The sequence below is a fragment of the Bombina bombina genome, chromosome 5, assembly GCF_027579735.1.
Source record: "Bombina bombina isolate aBomBom1 chromosome 5, aBomBom1.pri, whole genome shotgun sequence".
NCBI lineage: Eukaryota > Metazoa > Chordata > Amphibia > Anura > Bombinatoridae > Bombina > Bombina bombina.
This window is the reverse complement of record NC_069503.1, coordinates 924,202,349-924,219,941: the sequence shown is the minus strand read 5'-3', so window position 1 is coordinate 924,219,941 and position 17,593 is coordinate 924,202,349. Positions and strand designations below refer to the sequence as shown.

The following is a 17,593-nucleotide window of genomic DNA, read 5'->3' as shown; positions in this document are numbered from 1 at the left end:
GTCCATATGCACAACTAATTTTATTACATTGATTTTTTTTTTATAATGGAAGTTCTAGTATGCGGCTCATTTTCCCTGCTTTGTCCTTTTCTACCTTTCTACTTCTCCTTGCTTGGCTATATGTACAAGTGGCATATCAGAGAGGTGGGAGGGAGGAAGTACTCATGAAGTTTTGGGAATCTTTGCCTCCTCCTAGTGGCCAGGAGTTGAATGCCAGAAGTAATGGCTAATTGACTTTCACCACCATGAAATAAATTGCTTGTTGTCTTGGTATCCTTTGTTGAAGAGCATACCAAGGTAGACTTAGAGTAGTAATTCACTTCTAAGAGCTATCTGGTAATCTGTGGATGTTCAAAAATGCCTCTTGTTATAGGCTCACTGAATTATTTGAGCTAGCTCCCAGTAGCGCATTGCTGTTCTTTCAACAAGGATGCAAGAGATACCAGTTACCTTTGTCAAAGTGTCCGTATGGGATTTGCTTCTGATCCTTGAAGCTTTTGTTATCCCACCTTGTGAGCCATTAATTGAAGAATGGCTCTGAAAATTGTGCATTAAATAAACTCTCTCTGGCTTCTACCTAATCCGGACAAGTAGGCAAGTTTCATATTCTTTGTTGCTATTAAAGGGACAGTCTACACCAGAATTTTTATTGATTGAAAAGATAGATAATCCCTTTATTACCCATTCCCTAGTTTTGCATAACCAACACTGTTATATTAATACACTTTTTACCTCTGTGATTATCTTGTATCTAAGCCTATGCTAACTGACCCCTTATTTCAGTTCTTTTGATAGACTTGCATTTAAGCCAATCAGTGTTGGCTCCCAGGTAACTCCATGTGCATGACCACAGTGTTATCTATGAGACACACATAAACTAACACCCTCTATTGGTGAAAAACTGTAAAAATGCATTCATATAAGAGGCGACCTTCAAAGTTTAAGAAATTAGCATATGAACCTCCTAGGCTTAGCTTTCAACTAAGAATACCAAGAGAACAAAGCAAAATTGGAGATAAAAGTAAATTGGAAAGTTGTTTAAATTTACATGACCTATCTGAATCATGAAAGGTTTTTTTTGGACTAGACTGACCCTTTAATCTTATTTGGTCTGTCATTAGGACAAAGTAGTTCTATAACTATTTTCTGAATGCAAGCCTAAAGTAGTTTCTGAATTTGTATGCCTCCCAAGACCTTTCTCTTCCCTTATTTTGTTTTCTGCTAAAAAGTCATTAAAAATAATACATATATATAGTCTGTATGTGTATATATATATATATATATATATATATATATATATATCTGTTGGATGTGGTTTGTCTATACGTCCATATTGATTGGACAGCAGTATGGAGACAAATTGAGACTACTGATGTTTCCACAGGAACATCATAAAGTTTGCATGCAAGGCCAAAAATGTTAAGGTGATTGATGTATCATCTCATGTAAAAAATACACTTTTGCAGTTTGGGCTTAAAGCTAATTTTATTGGACCTACCTCTACTTTTTAGACAGTTGAAACATATATATTTCCATCTAATACGAGGAGAGTCCACAGCTTCATTCATTACTTGTGGGAAATACAGAACCTGGCCACCAGGAGGAGGCAAAGACACCCCAGCCAAAGGCTTAAATACCTCCCCCACTCCCCTCATCCCTTAGTCATTCTTTGCTTTCGTCACAGGAGGATTGCAGAGAAGTGTCAGAAGATTTCAGAGTAGTCTCTTATGGAGGTTAGTACTCTTTGGAATGGGACTGAAGTTTTAAGTAGTCTTGTCAGCCTCTCAGTGAGAGCATTGACAAATTTTAGGGTCTGGAGATGCACAATCAGTGTTGACCAGTTTCACTGCCTTCTTTCTTCACTCAAGTCCATGTCAGGAGCAGTGCTACACACTGTCAAACTTGTTAGGCCATGTTCCTGTTCCACAGCGTTGATTCTGGTAAAATTGTTTCATTTTTATATCTGTAATAAAACAAGAAGACAAGGTCACAGTGTGACTCCTTTATCTGTATAGAATCAAGGGTTAATATCTCAGGAAGGTGATTATTGAACCTGGGGGATGTATACATGATTGCTTTGTGTTTGTGTTTTTTGCTGCGACATGTTTGGGATTTGGCTCTGGTAATGTTTTAGTTGGCGCGCTTTTGCTTGGCTGCAGGGGCGGTCCTACATGGTACTCCGTGTGACCTGGTGTGGCTTCTTTCTCTTCCTTTTCCTGACCGTCGGTTGCAGGAGACAAAAAGAGTTCTCTGTGGGCTTGGGTCATAAGAGGTGGTGAGTGCCCCGACCATTGGGAGTATAAACAACATTACCTCGGTGGCCTACATCAACCACCAGGAGGGAATGCTATATTATTTTAGTTTTTTATTTCTACTTCCCTCCACCTAAAATATTTCAGTTTGTTTTGCAATTGAGTTGTACAGTTTATAGGTCACATTAAAGGTGGAAAAAGTTCGGAAATGATATATCTTTGTCTCATTTTTTTACATCACAGAAACCTGACATTTTAACAGGGGTGTGTAGACTTTTTATATCCACTGTAAGTCCAAACGTTTGGCAATCCCCTACAAGGATAAGACCTTGTTTGGGCCGGGCTTGGCTGAAATTATTTCCGATATTACAGGAGGAAAGGGACATATCTTCCCTCAGGATAAGAGAAATAAACAGAAAGGGGGCATCAGAGTAATTTTCGTTCCTTTCGAAACTCAAGTAAGCCTCCCCCCCCCTCTTCCAAGCAGGAACAGTCCAAGTCTTTCTGGAAGACCAATCAGTCTTGGAACAAGGGGAAGCAATCTAAGAAGCCCGCAAATGATTTAAAGTCAGCATGAAGGGCCTGCCCCCGATCCAGGACCAGATCTTGTAGGGGCAGACTTTCTCAATTCACTCAAGCCTGGGTTTGGGATGTCCCAGATCCCTGGGCGGTGGACATCGTATCCCAGGGATACAAACTAGAGTTCAAGACGTTTCCTCCCACAGGCAGCTTCCTCCTCTCAAGATTATCTGTAGACCAGATAAAAAGAGAGGCGTTCTTACATTGTGTCCAGGATCTTCCCTCCTGGGAGTAATAGTTTCAGTTCCAACACCAGGAACAGGGTCTCAGATTCTACTCCAATCTAAATGTCTAAACATTTAATGTCTAAACAAGTTTCTCAGAGTACCGTCCTTCAAGATGGAAACTATACGTTCCATTCTTCCCTTGGTCTAAGAGAGTCAGTTCATGACGACCATAGACCTGAAGGATGCGTACCTTCATGTTCCCATTCACAAGGATCAGCACAAGTTTCTGAGATTCGCTTTTCTAAACAAACTCTTTCAGTTTGTGGCTCTGCCATTTGGCCTTGCCACAGCTCCCAGAATTTTTTCAAAGGCCCTGGTGGCTTTGTTGGCAGTAATCCGGTCTCGGGGCATTGCAGTGGCGCCCTACCTGGACGACATTATGGTTCAGGCGCCGTCTTTTCAACAAGCAAACTCTCATACAGAGATCTTGTTGTCTTTTCTTCGTTCCCACGGATGGAAGGTGAATCTGGGAAAAAGTTCCTTGGTTCCAGCCACGAGAGTAGTTTTCTTGGGGACCATAATAGACTCCATATCAATAAAGATATTTCTGACAGAAGTCAGAAAAGCAAAGATCTTCGACTCTTGACTTGCCCTTCAGTCCTCTCTTCGGCCGCCAGTAGCTCAATGTATGGAGGTAATTGGTCTGATGGTGACTTCCATGGACATAATTCTGTTCGCTCGATTCGATCTCAGACCTCTGCAGTTATGCATGCTCAGGCAATGGAACGGGGATTATGCGGATCTGTCTCCGCAAATAGATCTGGATCAGGCGACAAGAGAATCTCTTCTGTGGTGGTTATCTCAGGAACACCTCTCCCAGGTAACTTGCTTCCGCAGACCTTCCTGGATGATTGTGACCACGGATGCCAACCTGCTGGGTTGGGGAGCGGTCTGGGGCTCGTTGAAGGCTCAGGGTCTATGGACTTGGGAGGTGTCAGTTCTTCCCATAAACATCCTAGAGCTGAGAGTGATCTTCAATGCTCTACTGGCCTGGCCTCAGTTAGCTTCAGCCCAGTTTATCAGTTTCCAGTCGGACAACATAACATCGGTGGCTTACATCAACCACCAGGGAGGAACTCGAAATTCCTTGGCCATGAAACAGGTCGCCAGAATTATTCAGTGGGCGGAGACCCACAACTGCTGATTTTCTGCGATCCACATTCCAGGAGTGAACAACTGGAAAGTGGATTTTCTAAGCAGACAGACCTTTCACCCGTGGGAGTGGGAACTCCATCCAGAGGTGTTTTCCAGCTTGACCCTTAAAATGGGGGCAGCCGGAGCTGGATCTCATGGCATCTCGGCAGAATGCCAAGCTTACGAGGTACAGGACGAGATCAAGGGATCCACAGGCCGTCCTGATAGATGTTCTGGCGGTCCCTTGGAATTTCAGTCTAGCATACCTGTTTCCTCTGTTCGCTCTCCTTCCACGAGTCATTGCTCGGATCAAGCAGGAGAGAGCGTTGGTGATTCTCATTGCCCCCGCGTGGCCTCGCAGGATCTGGTATGCAGACCTAGCGGAAATGTCTTCTTTTCCACCTTGGAGACTACCTTTGAGGAAGGACCTTCTACTTCAAGGTCCCTTCCTTCATCCAAATTTACTTCTTTGAAGCTGACTGCTTGGAGATTGAACGCTTAGTCTTATCTAAATGTGGCTTCTCGGAATCGGTCATTGAGACCTTGATCCAGGCTCGTAAGCCTGTGACTAGGAAGATTTACCATAAAATATGGTGTAAATATCTGTATTGGTGTGAATCCAGAGGCTACTCGTGAAGTAGAGTCAGGATTCCTAGGATTTTGTCTTTTCTCCAGGAAGGTCTGGAGAAGGGTTTGTCAGCGAGTACTTTGATGGGTCAAATATCTGCCTTGTCTATTTTGTTGCATAAGTGTCTAGGTGTTGTGCCAGATGTGCAATCCTTTTGTCAGGCCTTGGTCAAAATCAGGCCTGTGTTTAAACCTGTTACTCCTCCCTGGAGTCTTAACCTTGTTCTTAAAGTTATTCAGCAGACTTTGTTTGAGCCTATGCATTCCTTTAGATGTTATCTTGGAAAGTTTTGTTTCTTGTTGCCATTTCTTCTGCTCGGAGAGTCTCTGATCTCTTGGTGTTGCAGTGTGATTCCCCTTATCTTATTTTTCATTTAGATAAGGCGGTTCTGCGTACTAAGTTAGGGTTCCTTCCTAAAGTGGTTTCGATATGAATATTAATCAGGAAATCATTGTTACTTTTTGTGTCCTAATTCTTCTTTTCATAAGGAGCGTTTACTGCACAATCTAGATGTGGTGCGTGCGTTAAAATTCTATTTGCAGGCGACTAAGGATTTTCACCAGTCTTCTGCTTTGTTTGTCGTTTTCTCTGGGAAACGCAAGGGTCAGAAAGCTACTGCTGCTTCTCTTTCTCTTGCTGAGGAGTATAATTAGTTTGGCCTATGAAACTGCTGGACAGCAGCCTCCTCAGAGAATCATGGCTCATTCCACGAGGGCTGTTTCTTCTTCCTGGGCCTTAAAAAATGAAGCTTCTGTGGAACAGATTTGCAAGGCTGCAGCTTGGTCCTCTCTACATACTTTTTCAAAATTCTATAAATTGATGCTTTTGCCTCTGCTGAGGCCGCTTTTGGGAGAAAGGTTCTTCAAGTGGTGGTGCCTTTTGTTTAGGTTCACTGTCTTGTCCCTCCCTTATGATCTGTGTCCTCTAGCTTGGGTATTGATTCCCAACAGTAATTGAAGATGATCCGTGGACACACTGTGTCATTAGAAAGAAAACTAAGTTTATGCTTACCTGATAAATTTATTTATTTCTCGACACGGTGTGTCCATGGCCCGCCCTGTATTTTTCAGACAGTTTTTTTGTTGTGTAAACCTCAGGCACCTCTGCACCTTGTGTTGCTTCCTTTCTCTACTTTTCCTTCGGTCGGATGACTGGGGTTTGTGGAAAGGGAAGTGATACTTAACAGCTTTGCTGTGGTGCTCTTTGCCTCCTCCTGCTGGCCATGAGTGATATTCCCAACAGTAATTGAAGATGATCCGTGGACTCACTGTGTCAAGAAAGAAAGACATTTATCAGGTAAGCATAAATTTAGTTTTTTGTCACTTCTGCAAAGTGTTTAGATGTCTGTAGATAAAGAATAACAATGATATTGGAATAGGGGGAAAATGTAAGTTCAATGTGTCGGGGCAGATTTAAGTACAAATAATAAATACTTTTTAAAAAAAAAAAATCTTCAATGCAGGTGATAAGAATGTCAATGGTGAATGTACAATGAAAACATCTGAAGACGGGAGTGAAGGGGACACTATACATGCTAATGGGATACCTGGCACTCCCATATCTACAGTGTACACCCCCTCCTTGCCTGATGATAGATTGTCAGTCTCGTCTAATGACACTCAGGTAAGTAAGGATCTTAAAATACTGAAGAGAAAAACATCAGCACAATTTGCTAAAATTTTATGTGAAAGAATATGCAGATGTGCTTTACAATTACCTACTATGTCACTATACTCACAATAAGATGATTTATTTCCCTTATCTTTTTTTAAATTTTTGGTCACCATAACTTGCTATGAGACTGGTTTGAATACCCTATGCTAGCTTTACTCTGGCGGGTATGAAATCTATCCTGTGCTGGTCAGATATAATAAGACCAAAACAGATACCACATATAATTTCTCTTGCTATAGGTATCTTTGACCTGAACTGCATTAAAGCTGCCCAGAGTAGCACTGCATTTAAATGAGTGTTTAAAATGTATATGGAAAGCAAAAAGCATAGGGATGATTAATCTAATTTGCATATCCTTACCCAGAATAACCTTCTTCAGTAGAAACTTTGGTGAGGTTTTTTAGGAATTTGCAGATGTGCTATAGTCATATTGCGTCGGTGTAGTCATATTGGGAGGATTTTTTTTTTAATGCAAACACTGCTGAGGTTTTCTGTGAAAGAATGTGCTATTCATTGATCTACTGCGGTGTAGAATGAAATACTAATAGGTCTTTTAGCTTTACCGTTGAGCTTCTAATGACCTATTTACTTAACATATACTGATAATAATTCATTCAGAGGTCTTTGCAGACTATGAATCCTTATTTGATATCTAGTATTCATATAGCATATCCTGATGGTCCTTATTTAATTTTATATACGTTTGTTCTATTTTTTATTTTTTTTTAGGAATCTGGAAACACTTCAGGACCTTCTCCTGGTGCTAAGTTCTCTCATATTTTGCAAAAAGATGCCTTCTTAGTCTTCAGGTCTCTGTGTAAATTATCTATGAAGCCTCTGTCTGATGGACCCCCAGACCCAAAGTGAGTATGATCACAGAATTTTATGATTTATTCAAAAATACAAATTGCAATTTATGAATAGGAAGGTATTTTCTATATAAACAAACACACAAGCAGTGCGCTCTATCATGTCCTCACCGCATATGGACAGCACTTCCGGTATTCGGCACACAGGAGAGTGGGGATGACATCACAGTCACATGAACCAGTAGGGAACAAGAGCGTATCCGTCCTATACGCTAGACAAGTAGAGGATCCAATGCAAAAAATAGTAGTTCCAATGCCGGTTAAAAGTTGAAAGTTCCTTTATTGTAATGCACATTAAAAACACCAACGAGCACAGTACAGTTTAACTGAAGCACAGCACAAACTGACCAGGACTCAGATAAAATACATATCAAAAGGGAGGAAAGCTGCGCTCCTTATGCAGCAGACATGTTTCGTGCTTGCCAAGCACTTGTTCACTGCTTAAAGGAGCAGCAGCTGCCTTCCACTTAAATAGGCTACAGCTGTGATGAAATTTAAAGATATACATAATGTCTAGATAAATTTAGGGATAATATATAATTATCTCCCTTTTGAAAAGTATACAAATTATATGAACATATAATCCAACCAAATATAAATAAGGAGAAACAGTGAAACAGGTATACAAATTAAATCATAAATAGAAATAGAGAAAGTAAACATTAGAAGGTTACCATTTAATGCTTGAAAGAGCTAAACTACCTAAAGAAGTAATCATTATTGCTAAACACCTATAATTTTGATATTTGTTCAAAACCTCTAATGTATGATACTTAGATTTAAATACAATGTACCATAATGAATTCAATACATAAATTTGTTAGCAAATAATTATCCTTATATACAAAGATCTATGTCTCTTCTAAAGTTTAGACCATAGGGCATAGATGTATTTAGGGTGAATATCCAATAAACCTCTCTTAGATTGAGTTTATTCTGTCTATTGCCACCTCTTCTCCATTGCGGGACATGATCAATACCCTGCAGGGATAGTAATGATGTATCTGAATTATGAAAAGTCTTGAAATGTCTCGCAATGGGAGTGTCAGAATCAGGATCCTCTATGGAACGTACATGTTCCAAGAAGCGATCTTTTAGGGGTCTTTTAGACCTCCCCACGTACTGTTTGAAACATCCCCTACATGTCAGGAGATAGATAGTATGGGTAGTAGCACATGTTATGCAAAACTTGATTTGATGTACCCTTCCGGTACTAGTAGAGGTAAAAAATTCACCTTCATTGACAGAATCACAAGTTTTGCATATTCTGTGTCTACACTTAAAAAAGCCTTTTCTCTGTTTAAGCCAACATTCCTGTTTAGTTCTTGGTAGATCAGAGGGGGATACGTAATTGCCTATAGTTTTCCCTTTTTTAGAGATAAACTGACAGCCTTCACTGACTATCCCTATAAGGATTGGATCAGTGTGCAGAATTGGTAGCGATTCCTTAATTATTTCACAGATCTTATTATATTCGAGACTGTAAGTCGTGATAAATTTAGGTTTATCAGTTGTCAAGTAATCTTTATTTTTATTTTTGTTTTTGTAATGTAGCAATGTGTCCCTTGGTATGGTACATTGTATTTAAATCTAAGTATCATACATTAGAGGTTTTGAACAAATATCAAAATTATAGGTGTTTAGCAATAATGATTACTTCTTTAGGTAGTTTAGCTCTTTCAAGCATTAAATGGTAACCTTCTAATGTTTACTTTCTCTATTTCTATTTATGATTTAATATGTATACCTGTTTCACTGTTTCTCCTTATTTATATTTGGTTGGATTATATGTTCATATAATTTGTATACTTTTCAAAAGGGAGATAATTATATATTATCCCTAAATTTATCTAGACATTATGTATATCTTTAAATTTCATCACAGCTGTAGCCTATTTAAGTGGAAGGCAGCTGCTGCTCCTTTAAGCAGTGAACAAGTGCTTGGCAAGCACGAAACATGTCTGCTGCATAAGGAGCGCAGCTTTCCTCCCTTTTGATATGTATTTTATCTGAGTCCTGGTCAGTTTGTGCTGTGCTTCAGTTAAACTGTACTGTGCTCGTTGGTGTTTTTAATGTGCATTACAATAAAGGAACTTTCTACTTTTAACCGGCATTGGAACTACTATTTTTTGCATTGTATTTTCTATATATATACATATAGATCTATTACATTGTCTTTTTCACGTAAAATTATTACTTAACCAAGGTTTGTTGACTTCATAAAATACCTTAAACCTTTGCATAATATTTATGTATTTATTAATATGTTATCCTTATATTTTGTGTTTGTTAAAGAGTCAATTGAACTCCTGATATGAAAGTTCACAATTATTTGCTTGTCATAGCTCACTAAGCGAGAATATATTTAATAAAAAAATAGTAATTTAATACATTGGACTAGATTCACTAAGAATTTGGTGAGACAAATCTTAAATTCTTATGTCACTATGTAGCTAATTTACTAGCATATTAAAGAATCATATTCAAATATTAAAATTAAGATTCAAAATGTGTACATATGTGAGTTTGTGATTCGCTGGTAGCTGTCACATACAGGCGTCATGGGAACTGAAGAAATTTCAAATTTGTCATAAAAAATCTACTTCTCATTAGAAATTCAGTCAATTTCTCCAACATTGGTGTGTCCGGTCCACGGTGTCATCCATTACTTGTGGGATATTCTCCTCCCCCACAGGGAAAGGCAAGTAGAGCACACAGCAAGAGCTGTCCATATAGTCCCTCCCAGGCTCCGCCCCCCCAGTCATTCTCCTTGCCGCTCTGAACAAGTAGCATCTCCTCGGGGATGGTGAGGAGTTTGTGGTGTTTAGTTGTAGTTTTTTATTCTTCTATCAAGAGTTTGTTATTTTAAAATAGTGCTGGTATGTACTATTTACTCTGAAACAGAAAGGGATGAAGATTTCTGTTTGTGAGAGGAAGATGATTTTAGCAGACAGTAACTAAAATCGATTGCTGTTTCCACATAGGACTGTTGAGATGAAGTAACTTCAGTTGGGGGAAACAGTTAGCAGGCTCTTCTGCTTAAGGTATGACTAGCCATATTTCTAACAAGACCATGTAATGCTGGAAGGCTGTCATTTCCCCTCATGGGGACCGGTAAGCCATTTTCTTAGTCTCAAACAGAATAAAGGGCTTATTATGGGCTATAAACTGGTAGACACTTTTAGGGGCTAAATCGATTGCTTTATTTAAGTATTATATGCAGTTTGAAGTTGTACTTCACACTTTTATAACATTGGGGAACGTTTTTAGCACCAGGCACTTGTTAAGACACCTTCCCAGTCAGGAAGGGCCTTTCTCTGTAGTAGGCAGAGCCTCATTTTCGCGCCATTACTGTGCAGTTAATTTTGAGTTCAATACATGCAGCTGCATGTGTGAGGGTCTGGAATCCACTAAAAACGTTCCTAGAAGGCTTCATTTGGTATCATATACCCCCCTGGGATTGGTGAAGTTGCAGCAAAGGCTGTGGCTGGGACTGTAAGGGGGTTAAAATTAAAAACGGCTCCGGTTTCCACATTTTAATGGTTAACAGCTTGAAAATTGGGGTGCAATACTTTGAATGTATTAAGACACTGTGGTGAAAATTTGGTAAAGATTGGATAATTCCTTCATAGTTTTTCACATATTCAGTAATAAAGTGTGCCCTGTTTAACATTTAAAGAGACAGTAACGGTTTTGTTTTAAAACGGTTTTTGTGCTTTATTAACCAGTTTAAGCCTGTTTAACATGTCTGTACCTTCAGATAGATCATGTTCTGTATGTATGGTAGCCAATGTGGTTCCCCATTCAAATATGTGTGATAATTGTGCCATGGCGTCCAAACAAAGTAAGGACAGTACTGTCACAAATTGTAAAGTTGCCCAGGATGATTCCTCAGATGAAGGAAGTAGACATAGTTCTACATCATCTCCTTCTGTGTCTATACCAGTTATGCCCGCGCAGGCGACCCCTAGTACTTCTAGCGCGCCAATGCTTGTTACTATGCAGTAATTGACGGCAGTAATGGATAACTCCATAGCTAATATTTGATCCAAAATGCCAGCATTTCAGAGAAAGCGCGATTGCTCTGTTTTAAACACTGTAGAGCAGGAGGGCGCTGATGATATTTTTTCTGTCATACCCTCACACCAATCTGAAGTGGCAGTGAGGGAGGGTTTGTCAGATGGGGAAATTTCTGATACAGGAAGAATTTCTCAGCAGGCAGAACCTGATGTTGTGACATTTAAATTTAAATTAGAGCATCTCCGCGCATTACTTAAGGAGGTACTATCTACTCTGGATGATTGTGACAATCTGGTCAACCCAGAAAAATTGTGCAAGATGGACAGTTCCTTGAGGTCCCGGTGCACCCTGATGCTTTTCCGATACCTAAACGGGTGGCGGACATAGTGAATAAGGAGTGGGAGAAGCCAGGCATACCTTTTGTCCCTCCTCCTATATTTAAGAAATTGTTCCCTATGGTCGACCCCAGGAAGGACACATGGCAAACAGTCCCTAAGGTCGAGGGGGAGTTTTCTACTCTAGCCAAGCGCACGACCATTCCTATTGAGGACAATTGTGCTTTCAAAGATCCTATGGATAAAAAATTGGAGGGTTTGCTTAAAAAGATTTTTGTACAGCAAGGTTACCTCCTTCAACCTATTTCGTGCATTATTCCTGTCACTACAGCGGCGTGGTTCTGGTTCGAGGAACTGGAAAAGTCGCTCAGTAGGGAGACTCCGTATGAGGAAGTCATGGACAGAATTTACTCACTTTAGTTAGCTAATTCCTTTATTTTAGACGCCGCTTTGCAGTTAGCGAGGTTAGCGGCAAAAAATTCAGGGTTTACAATTGTGGCGCGCAGAGCGCTCTGGCTAAAGTCTTGGTCGGCGGATGTATCTTCCAAGACAAAATTGCTTAATACCCCTTTCAAAGGTAAGACCCCTTTTGGGCCAGAATTGAAAGAGATTATTTCAGTCATCACTGGGGGAAAGGGCCATGCCCTCCCACAAAATAAACCTTTCAAGGCTAAGAATAAGTCCAATTTTCGTTCCTTTCGCAATTTCAGGAACGGACCGGCTTCCAACTCGGCAGCCTCTAGACAAGAGGGTAACGCTTCCCAGACTAAACCAGCTTGGAAATCAATGCAAGGCTGGAACAAGGGTAAACAGGCCAAGAAACCTGCTGCTGCTACCAAGACAGCATGAAGAGGTAGCCCCCGATCCGGAACCGGATCTAGTAGGGGGCAGACTCTCTCTCTTTGCTCAGGCTTGGGCAAGAGATGTTCAGGATCCCTGGGCACTAGAAATAGTCTCTCAGGGTTATCTTCTAGAATTCAAGGAACTACCCCCAAGGGGAAGGTTCCACATGTCTCACTTATCTTCAAACCAAGTAAAGAGACAGGCATTCTTACATTGTGTAGAAGACCTGTTAAAGATGGGAGTGATACTCCCAGTTCCAACTGTGGAACAAGGTCAGGGGTTTTACTCAAATCTGTTTGTAGTTCCCAAAAAATAAAAAAAAAAGAGGGAACTTTCAGACCAATTCTGGATTTAAAAATTCTAAACAAATTTCTCAGAGTGCCATCGTTCAAAATGGAAACTATTCGAACGATTTTACCTACAATCCAGGAGGGTCAATTTATGACTACCGTGGATCTAGAGGATGCGTATCTGCATATTCCTATCCACAAAGATCATCATCAGTTCCTAAGGTTCGCCTTTCTGGACAAACATTACCTATTGTGGCTCTCCCATTCGGACTAGCCACTGCTCCAAGGATTTTCACAAAGGTGCTCGGGTCCCTTCTAGCGGTTCTAAGACCCAGGGGCTTGGCAGTGGCACCTTACTTGGACGACATCCTAATTCAAGCGTCGTCTCTTTTCAAAGACAAAGGCTCACACATTGTTCTAGCCTTTCTCAGATCTCACAGGTGGTAGGTGAACATAGAAAAATGTTCCCCGTCTCCGTCAACAAGAGTCCCTTTCTTGGGAACAATAATAGATTCTTTAGAAATGAAGATTTTCCTGACAGATGTCAGAGAGTCAAAGCTTCTAAACGCTTGTCAAGTTCTTCACTCTGTTCTACGGCCTTCCATAGCTCAGTGCATGGAAGTAGTAGGGTTGATGGTTGCAGCAATGGACATAGTTCCTTTTGCGCAAATTCATCTAAGACCATTACAACTGTGCATGCTCAAACAGTGGAATGGGGACTATACAGACTTGTCTCCAGTGATTCAAGTAGATCAGAAGACCAGAGACTCACTCCGTTGGTGGCTGACTCAGGATGACCTGTCCCAGGGAATGAGCTTCCGCAGACCAGAGTGGGTCATTGTCACGACCGACGCCAGTCTATTAGGCTGGGGCGCGGTCTGGGATTCCCTGAAAGCTCAGGGTCTATGGTCTCAGGAATAGTCTCTTCTCCCGATAAACATCCTGGAACTGAGAGCGATATTCAATGCTCTCCGGGCTTGGCCTCAACTAGCAAAGGCCAGATTCATAAGATTCCAATCAGACAACATGACGACTGTTGCTTACTTCAACAATCAGGGGGGAACAAGGAGTTCCCTGGCGATGAGAGAGGTGACCAAGATCATCAAATGGGCGGAGGATCACTCCTACCACCTGTCTGCGATCCACATCCCAGGAGTGGAAAACTGGGAGGCGGATTATCTGAGTCGTCAGACCTTTCATCAGGGGGAGTGGGAACTCCACCCGGAGGTGTTTGCCCAGTTGACCCAATTATGGGGCATTCCAGACATGGATCTGATGGCGTCTCGTCAGAACTTCAAGGTTCCTTGCTACGGGTCCAGATCCAGGGATCCCAAGGCGACTCTAGAGGATGCATTAGTGGCGCCTTGGACTTTCAACCTAGCTTATGCGTTTCCACCGTTTCTTCTCATTCCCAGGCTGGTAGCCAGGATCAAACAGGAGAAGGCCTCTGTGATTTTGATAGCTCCTGCGTGGCCACGCAGGACTTGGTATGCAGACCTGGTGAATATGTCATCGGCTCCACCATGGAAGCTACCTTTGAGACAGGATCTTCTAGTACAAGGTCCATTCGAACATCCAAATCTAGTTTCTCTCCAGCTGACTGCTTGGAAATTGAACGCTTGATTTTGTCTAAGCGTGGGCTTTCGGATTCTGTGATAGATACTCTGGTACAAGCCAGAAAACCTGTGACTAGAAAGATTACCATAAAATATGGAAAAGATATATCTGTTGGTGTGAATCCAAGGGATTCTCATGGAGTAAGATTAAAATTCCTAGGATCCTTTCCTTTCTCCAAGAAGGTTTGGATAAGGGATTATCAGCGAGTTCTCTAAAAGGACAGATTTCTGCTTTATCTGTCTTGTTACACAAACGACTGGCAGCTGTGCCAGATGTTCAAGCTTTTGTTCAGGCTTTGGTCAGGATCAAGCCTGTTTACAGACCCTTGACTCCTCCCTGGAGTCTAAATTTGGTTCTTTCAGTTCTTCAAGGGGTTCCGTTTGAACCCTTACATTCCATAGATATCAAGTTGTTATCTTGGAAAGTTCTGTTTTTGGTTGCTATTCTTCTGCTAGAAGAGTTTCTGCATTATCTGCTCTGCAGTGTAATCCGCCCTATCTGGTGTTCCATTCAGATAAGGTTGTTTTGCATACTAAACCTGGTTTCCTTCCAAAGGTTGTTTCCAACAAGAATATTAACCAGGAAATAGTTGCTCCTTCTTTGTGTCCGAATCCAGTTTCAAAGAAGGAACGCTTGTTACACAATTTAGATGTAGTCCGTGCTTTAAAGTTCTATTTAGAAGCAACAAAGGATTTCAGACAAACGTCTTCTCTGTTTGTAGTTTATTCTGGCAAGAGGAGAGGTCAAAAAAGCTACTGCTACCTCTTTTTCCTTTTGGCTGAAAAGCATCATACGATTGGCTTACGAGACTGCCGGACGGCAGCCTCCTGAAAGAATCACAGCTCACTCTACTAGGGCTGTGGCTTCCACATGGGCCTTCAAGAACGAGGCTTCTGTTCATCAGATATGTAAGGCAGCGACCTGGTCTTCTCTGCACACTTTGTCCAAATTCTACAAATTTGATACTTTTGCTTCTTCGGAGGCTATTTTTGGGAGAAAGGTTTTGCAAGCCGTGGTGCCTTCTGTTTAGGTAACCTGATTTGCTCCCTCCCTTCATCCGTGTCCTAAAGCTTTGGTATTGGTTCCCACAAGTAATGGATGACACCGTGGACCGGACACACCAATGTTGGAGAAAACAGAATTTATGCTTACCTGATAAATTACTTTCTCCAACGGTGTGTCCGGTCCACGGCCCGCCCTGGTTTTTTAATCAGGTTTGAAGAATTTCTTTCTCTATACACTACAGTCACCACGGCACACTATAGTTTCTCCTTTTTTTCTCCTAACCGTCGGTCGAATGACTGGGGGGGCGGAGCCTGGGAGGGACTATATGGACAGCTCTTGCTGTGTGCTCTCCTTGCCTTTCCCTGTGGGGGAAGAGAATATCCCACAAGTAATGGATGACACCGTGGACCGGACACACCGTTGGAGAAAGTAATTTATCAGGTAAGCATAAATTCTGTTTTTATTGCATTGTCTTTTTATTATGCATTTTTCACTATGCAATTCTACTGTATTTAATGGTCTTTTAAGGCGCTGATAAGAAAAAAAAATACTGGCACTATAATCAGATCATTGGTGTAGCATCCTACCAAGTGAGAACACTCTGGTAGGGTACAAAGCCCCTTAATACAAACACTACAAAAAAAAAAGAAACATAAAAAAGGGAGGTGCTTAATGCACTTATATTTCTACTAAAAACATACTCTTCCTCTACTTATAAGGCGCAGTCTTGTGCTTTTTTGTTAGTGGGTTAGGTTAGCCAGTGTATCACAGAGAAGATCGATTTTAGTTTCTTTGGGTGCTGATATTCTAATGATTACATTAAAAGTTATTTTTAGTAGTCGCTTTGGGGCATTAAGTGCCTCCCCCTTTCTCTCTCTTTTTTTGTAGTGTTTTGTATTTGTTTCTCTTTCTTTATTTGTAGCCTTTAAGGAGTTTCACAAATTTTATTGAATCAGCTTTATTGAGGACAATTGCCAGGCAGTGATTTTTTTTTTCTTTATCTGTATGTGGGTGTTTCATACCAAGACATTACACGTTCTTCAATCCCTTATCGTGCTCATTTGCAATGGTCCATTTAGTTGCAGACGTATCACAGGAGCAAAAGACGGTGTTATTCAGAATGCTTTTTACCCTGCCATGCAAAAAAAGCTACTTTCTTAATCGATTAAAGACTTAATACACCACCCTGAGATCTTCAAGTCAAGTTATCAGCATTTGGTGATTCCACATTTGCGAACAGTAGCTCAATGATCATCTTAAATTATCAGATTCATTAACATTCTTCTCCTAATAGACTCTCTGATCCTAGAGGTCCAGTAGATACATTGGTAGTTCTTCCTTTCCATTTAAAACACAGAGTAATACATATAACTGGATGCAAATAAGATATTAATTTGAAAGTATTAGCTTTCTTGTAGACAGCCGGATACATTCTTTTCTTCTTAAGCGGGAAGAGTCCATTGCTGCATTCATTATTTTTGGGAATTCAGAACCTGGCCACCAGGAGGAGGTAAAGACACCCCAGCCAAAGGCTTCAAATACCTCCCCCCACTTCCCTCATCCCCCAGTCATTCTTTGCCTTTCGTCACAGGAGGTTGGCAGAGAAGTGTCAGAAGTTCTGATAGTCTCTTATGGAGGGTAGTACTCTTTGAAATGGGACTGGAGTTTTAAGTAATTCTGTCAGCCTCTCAGTGAGAGCATGGATGAAGGTTAGAGTCCGGAGATGCAGAGAGAGTCTTTCTCTGCCTGCCTTTCTTCACTCAAGTCCATATCAGAAGCGAGGCTACTATCTGTCACACTTGAAGGGCCATGTTCCTGTCCCACGGCGTAGATTCCGGTAAGATCGTTTCATTTTATTTCGATATGTGAATGTAATGTTAACGAAAGAAGCTTGGGTCCCAGTGGGACTCCTTTTATCTTAATAAGGAATCATGGGTTAATATCTCCTGAGGGGGGTTATTGAGCAGGGGGGACTTTAATCATGTTTGTTATATGGTTCTATCTGCTAATTTGTAGCAATACTTAGGCTCTTGGCTTTACGGAACATAATGGCCTTATCTTAATGGCGCGATCTCTTGGTGCACCTCATGATGGGTGCGGTTACATTGTTTCTAACTTCC

At 41.1% G+C, this 17,593-nt stretch overlaps 1 protein-coding gene across 1 annotated transcript in view; it reads left to right on the top strand.

The window, feature by feature from the left end:
* Nucleotides 1–17,593, top strand: part of ARFGEF1 (ADP ribosylation factor guanine nucleotide exchange factor 1) — a 489,402-nt gene that overhangs the window by 230,305 nt on the left and 241,504 nt on the right. Inside the window, 2 exon segments of the mRNA XM_053715099.1 lie at nucleotides 6,283–6,443; nucleotides 7,224–7,357. Coding sequence (XP_053571074.1) covers nucleotides 6,283–6,443; nucleotides 7,224–7,357 — 295 coding nt within the window.